Raw genomic sequence first — 16,115 nt, forward strand, 5'->3', positions numbered from 1 at the left:
CGTTTTTGTTGTGCATGGGGGCAGAGACTGGCACCCTGATCCCTAAGACCCAGAGCACAGTCTGGCACGCCTCTGTCAAATAGAAATAAGTTGATTTATTTTATGGTAATTTTAATTTTTTTCTGTCCAATATGTGGTTGGACCATTTATGCCATTCCACACCCAGTCCAGCAGAACGTGCTTGTTTTATGGGAGTGTTTACATGTGAGAGAGGGAAGATTTTCACATACAAATCTCACCTTTTCTATAAGGAGCCCAGCTTGAAAATGTTTTAAGAGTAGCAAAAATACTGATTTTCAGTAACTCCTGGTTATCCTTCTTTTTTTTTTTTTTTGCTCCCAAGTATCCGATTTGAAATAAGTAAAAAGCAATTATATACAGAACGATAGACTGTGCTGGGGTCGCACCACACAAACCAAATGGAGACCATCAACTTAATTTAAGCCTCATTGAGTTCGACTCGATCAATCCCGCTCTGTTTCTCCTAAGACCACTAAATTTGCCATTTTTAGGAGCGTGTCCACATAGAGTCAAGAAAGAGAGTTTCTAAGATTTGCTCCTCCAGTGCATTCTGGAGTTAACGCAGTTTGCAGCTGAAACAACCCAAAATCATTTTTTTGTCTTTTCTTTTTACAAGGTATTACCGTTACGCTATTCAACGCAGTTGTTTATCTGTCCCAAATAGTATGAATCACACGTTTCTCTTGTGATCGTCATCATCTAGGAATTGAAATAAGCTTTCCAGCTCATTATTTCAGCAATACATGTAGTCATCCCGAGTCCTTAACTAATAAAAAAAGGGGAAAAGCAAAGGCAGAAGAGCAGTACCGGCTGACCCGGCCAGCGCGGGCAGCTGGGGTTTGGTGCTGGCAGAGCTAAATCCCTCCTAACCTGAAACCACAGCTTCTGGCTGTTCAGCTGCACGAAAGGGCTGGCAAAGTTAAAAATGAGGGGTGGGGGGAAAAAAAAAAGGATGTTCAGTGTTTTTGGAGAAGGGTGTCCTGTTAAATATCACGATAGTTTTGGCGAGCGGCTGCTCGTCCCGATGCCCGTTCTCACCCAGCCGCCCGCAGCCGGCGGCGAGCTCGGATGAGCTGGCTTGGAGGTTTTCAAAACCTGATGATAAAATCAATAGTTAGACGTGAATAAGTGGTCTTATTTTTAGAGCTAATAGGCCTCTGCCATTAGCAGGGGGTAATAGATCTCCCCGCTCCCCGGGTCTGACAGAGCCTGGGGCGTGTGTGGAGGTGCCGAAATCCAACCATTTATTTGTGTGCCTAGAAAATAATCTGAATTTAGATGCCTTTCCCTCGCTACGCCTGTTTGAAAAATATAGGTCTGTGTACATTTACAGTGCTATATAAATTCTTCGCAACAGTACGCAGCGCTGTGTGCATGATTAATGATAGCAATAAGCAAGGGAAAATTTTGCTTAAAAATAGAACTGAAGAAGAAGAGGAGTGTGTGGGGCTACCTGCGGGGAGGCGGCACACACTCCTCTCCACCTGCTTGGAATTTAGCCTCCCGTAGCTAAAGGAAAACCAGCTGGAGTTCTTTAAAATGATTTTTGTAATTAATTACAAAAAGTTATGCCAGCAGGGTTTATTAAATGGAACCGCGGAACCAGGAGGTTTCAGCAGGGCTAATTTTAGTAGCTTGAAGAAAGTTGATTGTAAAGTTTTCCAGCTCCTGTTTTATGTTCGCCTGGTTAATGAGTGCCGAATACGAGAAGGCGAGACTCTGAGGTGATGGATTTGGGGCAGAAAATGACAAGCGATATTTTAAGCAATCTGCGTTCCTTACATGGAAAGCAAGTCTCTCGCTTCCTTCCCATAACAGGTGATTGGGAACAATAGCGGACTGCGGGTCCAAAGGAAGAGAGTGAAACCTACGGGTATATTTTTGATAACCTGACACAAAATAGCGTTTTCGGGGAGCAAGCTCTAGGCCATTAGTTTTCTTTTAGGCGCAGGGTAATGGAGCTTAACGTAATGTCAGATTTAGGACCCAGCCGTCTCTGTCTTTTTTTCTGTCAGAATTAATCACAGTCCCCCATTAGAGGAAGCTGAGTGCATCTGTCAGATCTCATAAGCCCGCTGCTTTGTCGCCGCTGCGACACCGGGTCTTAAATTACTTGTTTAGCGCAAAGTTCAGAGAGATGAAAAAAAGATTTGTAAATATGTGGGGCAGCTTAATTGGCTTGTGCGGTGTAAAATCACTGCTCAGAGCGGGAGCCCTGCTCTGCCGCTGTCATTCCTTGAATATTTAACAGCACAGGTCTTGCAACGCGGGTGTGCGGGGGGGTGAGCCAGCCTGCCCCGCTCCCGGGGGGCCAGGACCTTCCTGGGTGAAGGGACCAGCAAAGATCAGCAGGAAAAGGGGTTGTAGGGTTTTGGGGTGGCAGAGGTGAAGAGCTTTCTGCTGGCTCTGGTGTTTTGGATGGTTTTTTAGGAGACTGCCTGGTCCGAGTGGGTGGCCTTGTCTTTGAAAGTCTTTGGGGTGTTTTGAAGGACTCAGGACACCTTTTCTTAGGAGATTCCTTCCCTCAGATGGTAGATGTCGTCTGGGCATTGGGATTACCATGTGGGTCTGTCTAAGCATTATAAATGAAAATAAATAAAACAATCAGGAGGCAAAAATAAACTTGCTGTTGTCCTTTTCGTTGCAGGTGAGAACCAGGGAGGTTCCGGGGGCAGTTTGTGTGCGATAGGCTCCGTCGCGGGTTCATCTGCTGCCAGCTGAACCTGCGATGCTGGCCACTAACTCCTCTTCGCTTCTTTTTTCATTCCAGGGGACGCCTGGCAAACCAGGTCCAAGGGGGCAACGCGGTCCAACGGTAACGATCCAGCCCTTCATTCATTTTGAAAGCTTGTTAAGGCCAGGGGAACGTGTGATCTGATGTATGTCCTCCCTGGGTAGGATCTGGCCTTCAGCGGTTAAAGCTAAGCAGAGGGGGGATGGTGATTTGGGGCTGGGGCTCACCAGTGAACATGGTTTAAGGTCATGACAAGATCAGGCCTCCAGTGGCAATGCTGAAGGCTCCTGTCATCCCTTTGCTGCTGGTGGGACGACTCGTTCACCCATTGCAGCTCAGGCTCTTGGGCGCTTTGCCTGATCACCATGTAGAGCTGTGGGTAGCAAGAGTGACTAAAATGTCTTCTTTTTGTCTTTTTAAGGGTCCACGTGGGGAAAGAGGCCCTAGGGGAAGCACTGGGAAACCTGGCCCAAAGGTAAGGTTTTGGGGAGCCTAGTGCGATCGTGTCATTGGTACAAGAGACCGTCTGGTTCGTTGCCCTCCATTTCCCTTCTCACCTTTCTGCGGCGTATTTTGAAAGCTGAGTCCTCCAGAGCTCTATCACCCAGCCAAATGGCCCAGAACCCAACCACAAAGTAGACACACAGCTCTTAAAAGCGCATTGGCCCATGTTTCAGCAGGACATCAAGTGCCTGTATGAATTAAGGGCCATTGCAACCAGAAGGGGAGGGAGAACCCCCACGTCGGGGACCAGCACAACCCTACGACCCGCTGACGCTTCCCCTAAGTCCTGTTTTTTGGTGTTTAAGTGGCATTTGAACCACCTTAGAGGCCTTAGGCTGTGCCATGGGCAAAGAGGCACGTATTGCTGCTGGGCTCCAGAGCCTCGCACCTCCCTGAGCCACTTTGTATGCGCACCCTTCGCCCACGATTGGTCACTGGGAAAAACAGGTATTTTTCTGCCGGCCAATCTGGAGGCACACTCAGCTCCAGAACCCACTGCAGAGACTGATTAAGTGACCGTCAATGGCCGGGCATGATGGAAGCAAAGCTTTTGTAGCGAGACGTTGTCACCACCGCGCTGCCGGCTTTAAAAATAAATGTCTCGGCTTTGTGTCAGCATGAATTTTTGATAAATACCTCGTCTTTGCGGCAGCATTTATCTCTCAGAGGGAGGCCGTTATCTGGTGGAAATATCCTGAGCTCGCTGACGTTATCTTTCCTGTATTTTTATTAAGCGATTTGGGGGGAACGAGCAGCTGCTTGTTTGTCACTGGATGCAGCTCCTGATACAGAATGATTAATAGAGAGGGGCCGGGGGAGCCGGTGGGGTGGGGTGTCACCGTGGGCTTTGGTGCCATTTGAAGTCCTTGTGCACAGCAGCTGCAATGGCAATGTATGTATTTTTAATGGCGTGTTGTTTTGTTTATTCGTAAAAGGGCAACTCTGGTGGTGATGGCCCCCCTGGTCCTCCTGGCGAAAGGGTAAGGCAAACCGGTGGGGCTGAAGCGGGGCTCGATCCCAGCCCGTTAGAAGAACAGGGCAGAGGAGGCGGGTTGGTGGGGCTGAGACGGTGCTGAGGGTTTTTTACAGTCAGTATCCCAGACACCCTGGTAAGCAGAGAGGGGTGGGCAGCTGGCGGGAGCCGGGACGCAGCTCGGCGCATCCCGCTCAGCAAAAAGGGAAAAAGCCGTTTAGAAATCGGAGGCCATGCATGCTTGCGTGGAGAGGGGTCTCACAAGTCACCTACACCCTTAGGTCCCTTCTGAGCTCTCCAAGGAAGGCTCGAACGGGCCCTTGGCTGTCCTGTGGAAGCATCGCTCCATGGGGAAAGGGAAAAGTCACCCATGGGTTTTGTGCAGGCAGCCAGAGCCCCAGTTTTCTGGAGGAGGTGGTCCTTTAGGACCCCATGCTGCTTTCCCCAGATTACAGCACACTAGGTGGAAAATATTGAAACAACGGGACTTTCAGGAATTAATTTTTTTTTTGCCTCGATTTCTGCTTTTTTTTTTTTTTTTTTTTTTCCTGGGTTTTAGTTTGTTTGTAAATGTTCTACAAAATTGGCCAGGGAGGAAATCTATGAAATTAGTCCCTGCTTTGCATCTGCTGGTGGTGACGGCAGGGGCGAGGGGGGAGCTGCTGCTGCTCCGGGGAAGAGCATCGCTCTGAAGAGCGTTGGCTGCCGGCAGCCCCGGCCCCAGAGCCACCAGCTCTTCCTTATCATTCCCGCATGAGCTGGTGGTTCCCAGGTTCTCTTAGTTGAGCCGGGATGGGAAAAGACCTATTTCTCATAGCACTGGGAGGGAAAGGCACAAAGCGGTTGATAGCCCTCTTCGTGTTTGCGGTGCTTTTTGCAGCCGGACAGGGCTTTTTGCAGCTGGACAGGCTGGACAGACACGTGTCCCGGTGGTCCTTACCCTTCTCCGTGCCCTTTTTTCAAGGGATGGCCCCATGAAGCTGCATCTCACCCTTTGGGGCATTTTTTTGGGGGTAGAAGTAGCTGTCTTTCCGTATCTTTGTGCTCATCTGCTGCTCACGCAGAGGTGGTATTTCGTAGTAAAGCGTTACAGGTTCCTTAACTATGTTTTCTGGCTCGTTTTGCATCCCAGGGACCACCAGGGCCTCAAGGACCAACTGGATTTCCGGGACCAAAAGGCCCCCCTGTAAGTAACTCTTTCTAGAACATTCAAAGAAATACATAAAGTCTTTCCCATCCAGCTGTGACTCTTGTGCCAGCTCAGTCTTAGCTGCTTCCCTGACAAGCAGAGACGTACCCGATAAAAGGCATTACTGAGACATCATGATAATAGCTCGACGGTTTAAGATTTTAAATAGCCAAGTAAATTGCGGCTGATTATAAATGTTCGTTTCCTAATGACTCAGTATCGCTAGGATCTTTCATGGTTGCTCTGTTCTTTATTTTCCCTCTCTACACTGGGAGGACAGCACAACTGAGTAACGCTTCTGTCTCTGCAATTATTATACACTGGTGGGGGAATCTCAGAAACCTTTTTGGAGTGATTTCCTTCCCTGTGGTGGACATCTCGCTCCCGCTCTGGACCTGTAAGATAAATCTTTCCTTTGGGAGATGTGTGGGAAAGGGCCGTATCTTTTAGGGTTCTGAGCACCCCCGTTTCACTGTAAAATGGATGGGAACTAATGCGAGGAGGTTTTATTCTGTCCTTATCAGTTTTACAACTGAGCACTTGGTCACGTTGCTTCTCACCCTGGTTTTCTGCTGTAGGGTCCTCCTGGGAAGGACGGATTGCCTGGTCACCCCGGACAGAGAGGAGAAACCGTAAGTAGCCAAAAATCTTGGGCAGATCATTAGTCCCGAGTCTCGTCTTGCTGGTTGGTTTTTCTAAACCCTTCTGTGCAGCTGGGGAGATGTGGCCACACGTTTGGTTTCCCTGGAGGTCTGTGTCTCTCCAGCTGCACGGGATGGTCTACGGGAAGCGACCCTCTTCTGAGCAGGACGGGTCGGTCTAATGACGGTTTATGTGAAGGTTGTGCACCAGCTCCTCTCGCTCTGTCCCTTTAGTAGAGTGTGGAGGTCAGTACGTGCATCGTGCAGGGAGAAAATGGGAATGGAGAGATGTCGTGATGCTGATGACCGGCACGGGAGCAGTTGGGTTTCTGCCGTGCCGGGTGCTGCAGAGGCAGCTCCTCGCGAGGTGGGGGGATGTTGGCTGGGGCTGAGTCGGGGTCAGCACCAGCACTCGGTGTGGCGCTTGCTTTTGGGAGGTGGAGAAGCAGCCGGGGGGTGATTTCTGAGCAGCCCCTGAGGGTGGGTTCCGTACCCTGAGGACTCGCCAAAGCGCTCGTCCCTTTGCCCTCCCAGAGGGGAAGGCTGTGCCTCCGCTCTTCGGAGCGTTGTGGGTAACCTCCGCGCTCTCCTTCCCGCTCTGTCCTTTGGAGAGACGCGGATTTTACATCTCCCTGTTCCAGAGACATAACTCTAGGGAGGTGAGAGCAGAAATTTTTCATGCAAGACAGACGCCATCCTTCGCAAGCTCGGCTTTCCGCACCCAGCTGCGTTAGGTCAGGGACAGTTTTGTTTTCTCTGGAACCTGCAACGGGGAGAAATAAACACTTTGCACTTGTTGGTGCGCCGTGTGGCCAACGCCAAGAACTGTTGCATAGAGTTACAGAGAGAGCAAGAGTTCCAGCCCGGTTTTGGCAGTGCTTGTTTGGAGAGGAAGGCAATTCCTGGCCAAGATGAGCAGTGCAGTGGTTTTGCTCTAGTTTTTGTGTCCGCACCGGTTACTGCAGCACCCTCGTGTATCAGCCCCTGCCTTGGCACCCGAGTGAGAAGAGCATCTCTGCCGACGCTGCCTTTCAGCCAGAGCTACGCACAAAGGCCTCACCCAGTTTTGCTTAAGCCCCCTCCAGCAATAATTCCTTGCTGCAACCCAGAGTGCGGCTCCTGGCTGGTTCGGGACCTCGCTGTATCGTACGCAGACTGCTTTGTCCGTTTTAAAAGGTTTTGTTGCACAGAAGTAATCATTGTTTCTCACCAAAGGAGAACGATGAGGCACGTGGAAGGTACGATGCCCTGGCTGTCGTGCGTCTCTGGCGCTCTGTTCTCTGCGCTTTTTTTTTTGCTTGAAGGATACCCTAAGCGGAAATGACCCTTCTGCCATGTATTCCTCTGCATGCAGTAATTAGTATTTTTCTGTTTGGCATTGTTGGGGATGTTTATTCTTTTTTCCTCGGCTGTTTACAATCCAGCCCATTCGCTGTTGTCGGTGTGTCCGTCTCCCCGGCACTGCATGCTGCATGTGAGCAGATAGACTCTTTGTTCTGTGTTTATTTTACAGGGGAAAAAAAAAAAAAAAAAACGAAAAAAACAACCAGCGATTTCCTTTACTCAGCTTTGCATTTTTCTCCACCGCCTTTCCTAGCAAATGAGCATTAAAAAGGCTTTGCACATTATGCATTTTTTTGCCCTCAACTTACCACACAACAATTTAATTAACTGTCCTGGCATTTGCTAAGCAAGGCAACGCAAATACTGCTCAGCGCAACACCGGCTATTTATTTACACGCCATAAGACTGACTTTAAGGCAACGGTTGTGGTATTTTTGAACACACAGTCCTCAGGTCAGGATTAGCTTAAAGGTGAAGAGAAGAGTTTTCGCCTGCCAGAGCCTGACTGTGACATTTAGTCTTCCTTCACCGAGTTATCTATGACATCCAGGACACCTACGCTCAAATGAGAAGCAGCACTAAAAACTTTGCCTGAACCTGCTGGTACCAACTTTTGAGACTGGAATAAAGCATCGAACTCCAAGCCTGCATGAATAGGAATGGAGAATGGGCTTTCAATTATTCGGGGTCTGAAAGCACTCCCCCATGGCTTGCTTAACTCATTGCAGCAGTAGCTTGCCTACCACAAGCAAATGCTTCCAGAAAACCAAAAATCTGTTAATATCTGCCATCAACAAGCTTGCAAAATTTATTTTCCCTTGGGGGTGCTCGCAGACGTGCAGACCCAGGTAGCAGAAGTCCCTTTTTTGTCCCCCCTTCCTTACACAGTGCCAAAAAGCGAGGAAAGAAACATAAAAACGAATTAAATATTATTTACACGTCAGTAGCTCACTCTGTACCTTCACGCAAGAAAACCTAGACTTGAAACCTGTGTGTCAAATAGTTCCCTTTATTTTACTTTTCTTTTAGTAGCCAATAGGCGTGCTGAAGGATGGGGAAATATCTGACCATATTAAATTTAAAAAGGCTGGATCTAAAAAAGAAGAAAAATGCTAAAAACTCTGTGCCCAGGGTTCAGGCGGGATAAAAGGAAACCCCTTTCTTCCGATGAATAAGAAAAGTCCTGCACAGAACGGGCTGAAGTATTTTTTCTACGATAAGACTTTTGTTAAGATAAGAGTTTTTTTGTTTTTTAAATTGTACGTTCATTTCACAAAGATGTTTTGCCGTTTTGCCGTCAGAGACAGGATATTTCCCGTGGTCTGCAGACAGCTAGAATAGCATTGAGTAGGTTTTTTAGCATGACACGTTACTGTTGGCTTGGGATTTATCTGATCCTCTTTTATGGCAATGAGAAAATAGCCTGTATGCCCTAAATGACATTTCTCAAGCTTGTCAGCATGCTATAGGAAGAATGATAATTAATGTGCTTTTTAAAGAGCGGCTTAGGAGAGCTAAACAATTGCAGTGGTGATAGCTCGTTATTGTCACTCCTCAAAATGTCATTATAGTAGCTGTCATGGAGACTCCGCTCCTCATCCGCATTTGGAGAGAAATGCATTTGTGATTTCTTTCAAGAGACGTTGATGAAGGAAATAAAGCTGCGCTCAGCCCCCAGGGCCAGTGGGCTGTGGGCTTCGGTGGGGCTGGAGGTTGGCGCTGCCGGTGCCGAAAGTGGAAGGCGGTCACCCAGCTCCTGGGAGCAACGGCTGAACCAGAGCTGAGCCTAAACTGGGACGGGGAGCAGGAGAAGGGACGTGGTTATTAACAATTGCGCAGCATGAAGAAACTCGCACATTCTGACTTTTTAATAGCCATTTCCCCTATAGGGTTTACGAATGTAGCAAGGTTTTTTATCTCCGTGGCCTGTCCTTCAGCCACACCACAGTACCTCTGTCAAAACAGCAGAGCTGAGCTTTGAGAATCCCCTTTTCTTCCTCTGTTTCATCCCTGTATGAATGTACAAATACCCATTTTTCACTTTCTGTTTGATTTCTTGTTTCTTTTGTCTTTGGGTGTCCACCCGTTCCTGGTCAGTAGTTTCACTGGAGGAGGAGCAGTCGGGTGGCAGCTTGTGACCCTGGCTGGAGCCCTCCTTGGCAGAAGTGTCAGCTCTCTCTCTTTTCCCTTTCTCCAACAGGGTTTCCAAGGCAAGACTGGCCCTCCAGGACCCCCCGGTGTCGTAGGCCCTCAGGTAAGAAATAAATGCTCGTGCTTGCACCAGCCCTCTGTGCTCACCTTCACCAGTTGGGCACAGCAGGTTCTCGCAGCTCTGATGGCTCAGCTGGAGCTGCTGGGGCCGCAGGTTATACAGCACAGAGCATCCTCTTCCAAGAAAGGCAAGGCAGCAAGCTTGGTGGCTTTGAAATTCCTGACCAGGGTGTGGAATCGCAGAATGGTTAGAGTTGGAAGGAACCTTAAAGACAATCTAGTTCCAAGGCCCCTGCCCTGGGCAGGGACACCTCCCACTAGACCGGGTTGCTCAAAGCCCCATCCAGCCTGGCCTGGAAATACCCCAGTAGGTCCCAGCCCACCTTGTGGAGGCAGAAGGATGGCATTTAGACAGCGTGCCTGAGGGCTGCTGTAAATACGGTGGTTCCTGTGAACTTAGCAGAGCTACCTGGGTGTAAAATTGGTGTAGGGTGAAAGAGAGACCAGCTACACACAACCCAACTGGAAGACCTTCAGCAACCAGAGAGTCAGACGTGATCTCAAAGGGCTGTGCAGCTGCTGGGGCGTTCAGGGCAGTGTAAGCGTGGTGCAAGAGTGCTCATACGTGGTGTTATGAAGAAAATGCATCCCTCTCTAACATGAAGTGCTGCTAGATTCTGTCAGAGTCGGGCTATTTTTCTTTTAGTCGCAACGAAGTCTGTGCAGTCTGGAAACAGTAACTACACAATCAGAATTCGTGCCCCTTAAGAACAGGCGCGCGAGGCCGGCTGCGGGATCCGTTTGGTGGGCAGAGTCCTAGACCGAGTAGGACTGGCTTTGGGTTGAGTCTTCTTCCCTGAACTGCTGGGGAGGTTGCTCTTTAGTTAGAAAGTAATTGATATGTCTTCTTTAATGATAGCGTAAAGTCCCTATTTGTCAATTCCCTGATTAGGGGCAATTCCCTGGCTGCGTCTGTCTTCTCAAAGGCAAATTAGGTTCTATGGCAATTTTATTTGGCTCTGCTGCGTGTAGTTAGCGTGATCTGTGGTTGCTGAGCGATCGCAGTGTTATCCTTCTACTTACACTAAGTGGCACCCTGCAGCGTGACATGAATTACAACCACCGTCCCCACGGACACCAGCGTGCGGGGACGTTATAGTCTTGTGCGTGTGGCTTTTGTCCTCCTCCAAAACGGGCCACTTGGGAACCTCCTGCACTGGGCCTTAGCGACACTTGTCACCATTAGTGCCACGTACGGCACAGGCAGTGATTGCCGTGTACTACAAGCCTAATCCATTATTTATGCCCCATATAAGGAAGAATCAGCATGATCCTAGAGTACTTAGGAAGTCTTCAATTTAAAAAAACCAAAACCTAAGTATAATAATATTATTAATATCTCATTTATGTGAACGCTTTCGTTCCAGAGGTTCCCGGTGCCTCTGGTGTGTCAAGTGCAGTGTTGCCCGCTTCCGAAACAAGGTCCCTTTGGATGCCAAAGGAGGCATCTCTGCAGGGATTCCTGGAGGCACTGAGGGACAGCTAAGGGAAAGAGCCTCTTCCATCCCATTGCAACCTAAAGGAATAAACTGATAGCCTGCACCTCCTCCTTCAGTGTTTGCTCTGCTGATACCCACCACATTCTCCCCGATCTCTGTTTCTTCAGGGTCCGACTGGTGAGACTGGGCCAATGGGTGAGCGGGGACATCCAGGTCCTCCGGGTCCCCCGGGTGAACAAGGTCTTCCTGGCCTCACTGGAAAAGAAGGAACCAAGGTAGGGAGCAGCAGCCCGCTTGCAAGCCTGGATGCCCGCCTCGCAGCTGGAGATGGAGGGGGCTGATTCAGAAGAGACATGAAGAGTCTCATCGCGACTCGAGCCCAGAGCGAGGAGCTGGGTCTCTGTGGAGTCTGCAGATCTCAGATGTTTCTCTCTGTCGTTGCAGGGGGACCCTGGTCCCGCCGGCCTCCCAGGGAAGGACGGTCCCCCCGGCTTGCGAGGCTTCCCCGGGGAGAGAGGTCTCCCTGGCCCCATTGTGAGTAGAGGCTGCCCGCTCCTTCCCGGGGGTAGGGTGCCCAGGCGGTGCAGCACCCACCTCCCAAAATGACTTTGTTTTCCTCCCCCCAGGGTGCTCCAGGGCTGAAAGGCAACGAAGGTCCCCCAGGCCCCCCAGGTCCAGCAGTGAGTATCCTTGCCCTTACAGGCACCACCTAACGCATTTACAGGCTTGGCAAGCCAAAACGGAGGGTTAGTCACAGCTCAGTGCTCTATCCGTTATTTCCTTCGCACTAACTAACGACTTGCTGGATATTGCTTTATTTTACAAGACACGCATGTAATAGCTCAGTCGCTTTGTGGTGTCAGCTATGAACATACGTGACAAGCTGAGAGAATTGGAATGATTCAGGACACTGAGAATTTTGTTTCTAAGGCACCTGCTTTCTCTCTGAAAGTTGTTCCCACTTGAGATTTGTGCTCGGTGCAGCCCCTCTGGAGGAAAATATTCATCATCCAGCCCTCCCTGCTGCATTGGCCATGATGTGGCGCATGCTCTTGTTCCAAGCTGATAATGTGCCCCCAGGAGCTGAGCTCCCTGCACCATCCAGAGGAGAACCCAACCCTTCCAGGGATTTTAATTAAAAAAAAAAATCTGCAGAACCCCTTAGGCTGATGGTGCCATCACATGGCAGTCACCCCATCAAATGCGTTCACTTACTGACGATGCATTTGCAGCATCCTACTGCTGGATTTCTGTGTTCTGTATATAGATGAAGGTTGATACTCCAGTTAATGCTTCCTTCCTTCTTCTCCAAACAGGGCTCTCCTGGCGAGCGCGGACCCGCGGGCTCAGCTGGCCCCATAGGCTTGCCAGGGCGACCTGGCCCCCAGGGACCTCCGGGACCCGCAGGTGAAAAGGGAGCCCCAGTAAGTACCAGCGTAAAGGTTAAGAGCTGTGAGTCAAATAGAAATGGGTACAGTAGGAAGCTGAGCATGGAGATATTCCCTGGGGTAGGTGTATAAAAGATATTTTTTTTTAAAAAAAAAAGGAATTCAATTAGAAAGGAATTTTCTCATCTTGGGTGCATCAAACTGCTGAACGTGAGCTGCTCAGCTTCCCCGTTTGTGACACTCGTGCTATCAAAAATGAATGTGATCCCAGGGACCGAAATGTCTTCAGGCAATGAGAAGGGCTGAGGAATGACCAGGTGAAATGACAGCCTGTGACCTCCTGGTGACAAACAGCCAAAGGACAGGCCTCTGGGCAGAGAAGTGAGCCAACCCCGTCACTGCTTACGAGGATGCAATGGCAGCAGCAATTTCTACTGAGCCCAAACAAATCCTTCCCATTGCTGCGCCCTGGCCAAGGAGCAGCACGTGAAGGTGCTGCCGAGGTTTTAGCTCCGCTTCCCAGGACGCGGAACGTTCCCAGGCATCCCGCTGGCGCCCGTGGAAAGAGCCGCTCTCGGCAGGAGTCCTGCCATATGGTCCCTCTCCTGAGCCTTCACCAGCCAGCCCGCGCAAACTCGCACGTCTTTCGCTCCCCAGGCACGCGCGTGAAATGTCACGTGCGGGCAGGAGAGAGTGGGCTGGGATGACTATTTCTGTCCCTGAAGAGCCCAGCACCGTGACAGTCCCGCGGAGGGAGGCTGAGCCTCTGATTTCACCCCCACGTGGGGTTTGCAGGGACTTTGGGGTCGCCTGCCTCAAACTTCAGCTCAGCTTCAGACCCGGCAAAACGAGCAAATGCTGGCGTGGGGGATTTCAGACTGCATGAGGACGCTTACGGGGATTGATTGTTGTTAGCAGAAGTGTTTATCGGCCACTGTATTCCACATTTGCTGGCTTATTAGAAATCCCAGCAGCTACTCCAGAGGCAAGAATTTCCTGGTGAATCAGCTTTATGAACATCTGTCCTGCCAAGTACCTATATGATGTAGCAGTGGATAGATGAATAGGCAATTTATGTGGCATCTAATTATTCAGAAGAGAGCACCCAGGATTCACATGCAATTAAATTATGTACGAGGAAACGGAAAAATATTCACTGTTCAGTTTCCTATAAACAAACAAATTTGATTGAAGGCTCCGGTTCTGAGGAATATGGGTAGGTGTTTAAGCAGGAGGCCAGCAGAGGTTGCTTTATTCGCTTTGGGTGTTTTCCTTTGTCCTTGGGGCCTCCTGAGAAACCCCCATCCGTTGGGAACCAGCCAGGGAGGGAGCAGGCACCGAATGCTGGGGCAGCCAGGACCAGAATCAGTAAAACCCATCTTGCGGGAATAAAAATTAGTTGGAGTCTTGTTTGTCATCCAGGGCGAGATGGCAGAGGGTTCAGATTAAATCTGATTATGTTGCTACAGCGGTGAAATTGCAGCTGTGATCTGGGTATTCACCGTTTAGATTTGTTTGTTCTTTCCTTATCTCCTGAGATAGAAATTTTGTCTTGTTTCAGACAGTGAGCACAGAGAGCCTGATGAAATATCAGCTGGAAACCGGCTTTGCTATACGTGCCCACGTAGTCAGGGGTTATTAGCAGCTGAATAAAACGTTAATGGGATGTAATGGGTTGGTTGGAGGGGTGGAGGAGAGCTCTGTGTGACCTGCCTGCTGCTTCTGCTTCCAGGGTGAGAAGGGTCCTCAAGGACCGGCTGGCCGGGACGGCATCCAGGGCCCGGTGGGACTGCCGGGTCCAGCAGGTCCTGTCGGCCCCCCCGGAGAGGATGGAGACAAGGTGGGAGCAGCTCTCTGGCTTTTTTCAGAACATTTTGGGGTATTTCCGTGGGAACCGGTATCTTTGGGATGAGGGTGCAGACCTACGGGACTATTGCTTGCGTGTTGAGCTATGGAAGTAGTCACCAAGGGAACTAACTGTGCCCCTCTGTACCTGGCAGGGCGAGATCGGGGAGCCTGGCCAGAAGGGCAGCAAAGGCGACAAAGGGGAGCAGGTGAGTTGTGTGGACGTCATCGTAGATGCTTCCCTGGAGGAGCCTGGTTATGTTGTGTGGCTTGCTGGAAACAGAAAACAATATCGGTTTAATTTCTTTCTATCATCGCATCATCTTCCTTTGCTTCATCAAATACCCACACGACGTAAAAAAGAGCAAGTGCCTGAAGCGTGAGCCTCCAGCTCCCAGGAGCACACTGAGATGTTTCCATGTCACCCGTGTGCCGTGTAAATATCTGTGAAACATTAGCAGCCCTCGCCATTCAAGTTGGGTGTTTGGCTGTAGTTCCTTTTCTAGTTGCTTGCAGCACGCTGAAGCACCTTTTTGTGCTGCTCAGAGCCTAGAGGAAGATAAATTACGCATAAGTATCGAGATAGAATGGAGTGGTGTGATATTGCTTTGCTGGAGCAAAAATGCACATAGACATGTCTGCTGTGCCATTGGCACCAGGGCTGAGGGATGCTGGTGTGTGCAAGGAGACTTGGCCCTGTCCTCCCTCTCTGTTTTGGGAATCAATGCTCATTTAATGGAGGCTGTGTTGGAGGGCACCGCCTTTTCCAGGGGAGTTTTTTTACTCTGTTTTCCTAATGGTGACGTTGCACTTCTGTTTCATGACAGGGTCCGCCAGGACCTACCGGCCCGCAGGGTCCAATCGGTCAGCCTGGCCCAGCTGTGAGTATTGTCCCCTGTTAGCAGAAATCCCCTTTTTTACCATAAAAGCTCCTGGGAAGCACTGCAAGGATTGGCAGTCTCTGCCCGGCACTGCTGATGCCCAACGCGTGAGCAGGGTGATGCCACTGGCTGTGGCAGGAGGTGGTGGGGATGGAGCTTTGAATCTGCGTTGTGTCTTTGCCAAGCTGTGTTAGACTCTTTCCTTGTAGGGTGCCGATGGAGAGCCAGGGCCCAGAGGACAGCAAGGCCTCTTTGGTCAGAAAGGTGACGAAGGACCCCGAGGATTCCCTGGTCCCCCCGGCCCAGTGGGCTTGCAGGTAATTCGCAGCATCAAGGGAGGGCTTAGGGTAATGAGAGCTGGGGCTCTACCTAAGATGTTCACAGCTAAAACTCATCCCCTTCACCTCCACAGGGCTTGCCTGGACCACCTGGGGAGAAGGGAGAAACAGGTGACGTTGGGCAAATGGTAAGATGCTTTCATACTTCTTCTTTCATCACTCACGGACGTTGCTCCAAGAAACATGTCTTAAATTTGTCCCCCTTTTCTCTCAGGGCCCGCCAGGCCCACCTGGACCCAGGGGTCCATCTGGGCCACCAGGAGCAGATGGTCCACAGGGTCCTCCCGGGGGAATAGGAAACCCTGGTGCAGTAGGAGAGAAGGTAAAGCATCCAGCCGAACCTGACTGAAGCCCGCAGGGGTTTGCTGCAACACTCATGCAGGGGCTTTGCTACGACAGCAGAAACCTCAGCACCCTGCAGAATTGTAAGTGCTCATCCTCTTTTCCCCTCTACAGGGTGAACCTGGTGAATCTGGTGAGCCTGGTCTTCCTGGCGAGGTTGGCCTCCCGGTAAGTACGCTATGGGGTGGCTCTGGCTCTGGTGGAG

General features: G+C 50.2%; 1 protein-coding gene across 2 annotated transcripts in view; it reads left to right on the plus strand.

Annotated features, from left to right (window-relative positions):
- COL5A1 (collagen type V alpha 1 chain) overlaps positions 1–16,115 on the plus strand; it is a 160,318-nt gene that overhangs the window by 123,361 nt on the left and 20,842 nt on the right. For both annotated transcript variants that reach the window (XM_054220676.1, XM_054220677.1), the window contains exons 33-49: positions 2,792–2,836; positions 3,177–3,230; positions 4,195–4,239; positions 5,365–5,418; positions 6,000–6,053; positions 9,607–9,660; positions 11,284–11,391; positions 11,561–11,650; positions 11,743–11,796; positions 12,433–12,540; positions 14,237–14,344; positions 14,505–14,558; positions 15,177–15,230; positions 15,440–15,547; positions 15,643–15,696; positions 15,783–15,890; positions 16,025–16,078. In XM_054220676.1, the coding sequence (XP_054076651.1) occupies positions 2,792–2,836; positions 3,177–3,230; positions 4,195–4,239; positions 5,365–5,418; positions 6,000–6,053; positions 9,607–9,660; positions 11,284–11,391; positions 11,561–11,650; positions 11,743–11,796; positions 12,433–12,540; positions 14,237–14,344; positions 14,505–14,558; positions 15,177–15,230; positions 15,440–15,547; positions 15,643–15,696; positions 15,783–15,890; positions 16,025–16,078 (1,206 nt within the window). The remainder of the gene's footprint in view (positions 1–2,791; positions 2,837–3,176; positions 3,231–4,194; positions 4,240–5,364; positions 5,419–5,999; positions 6,054–9,606; positions 9,661–11,283; positions 11,392–11,560; positions 11,651–11,742; positions 11,797–12,432; positions 12,541–14,236; positions 14,345–14,504; positions 14,559–15,176; positions 15,231–15,439; positions 15,548–15,642; positions 15,697–15,782; positions 15,891–16,024; positions 16,079–16,115) is intronic.

The sequence above is a fragment of the Rissa tridactyla genome, chromosome 14 (assembly GCF_028500815.1).
Source record: "Rissa tridactyla isolate bRisTri1 chromosome 14, bRisTri1.patW.cur.20221130, whole genome shotgun sequence".
Classification (NCBI taxonomy): Eukaryota; Metazoa; Chordata; class Aves; order Charadriiformes; family Laridae; genus Rissa; species Rissa tridactyla.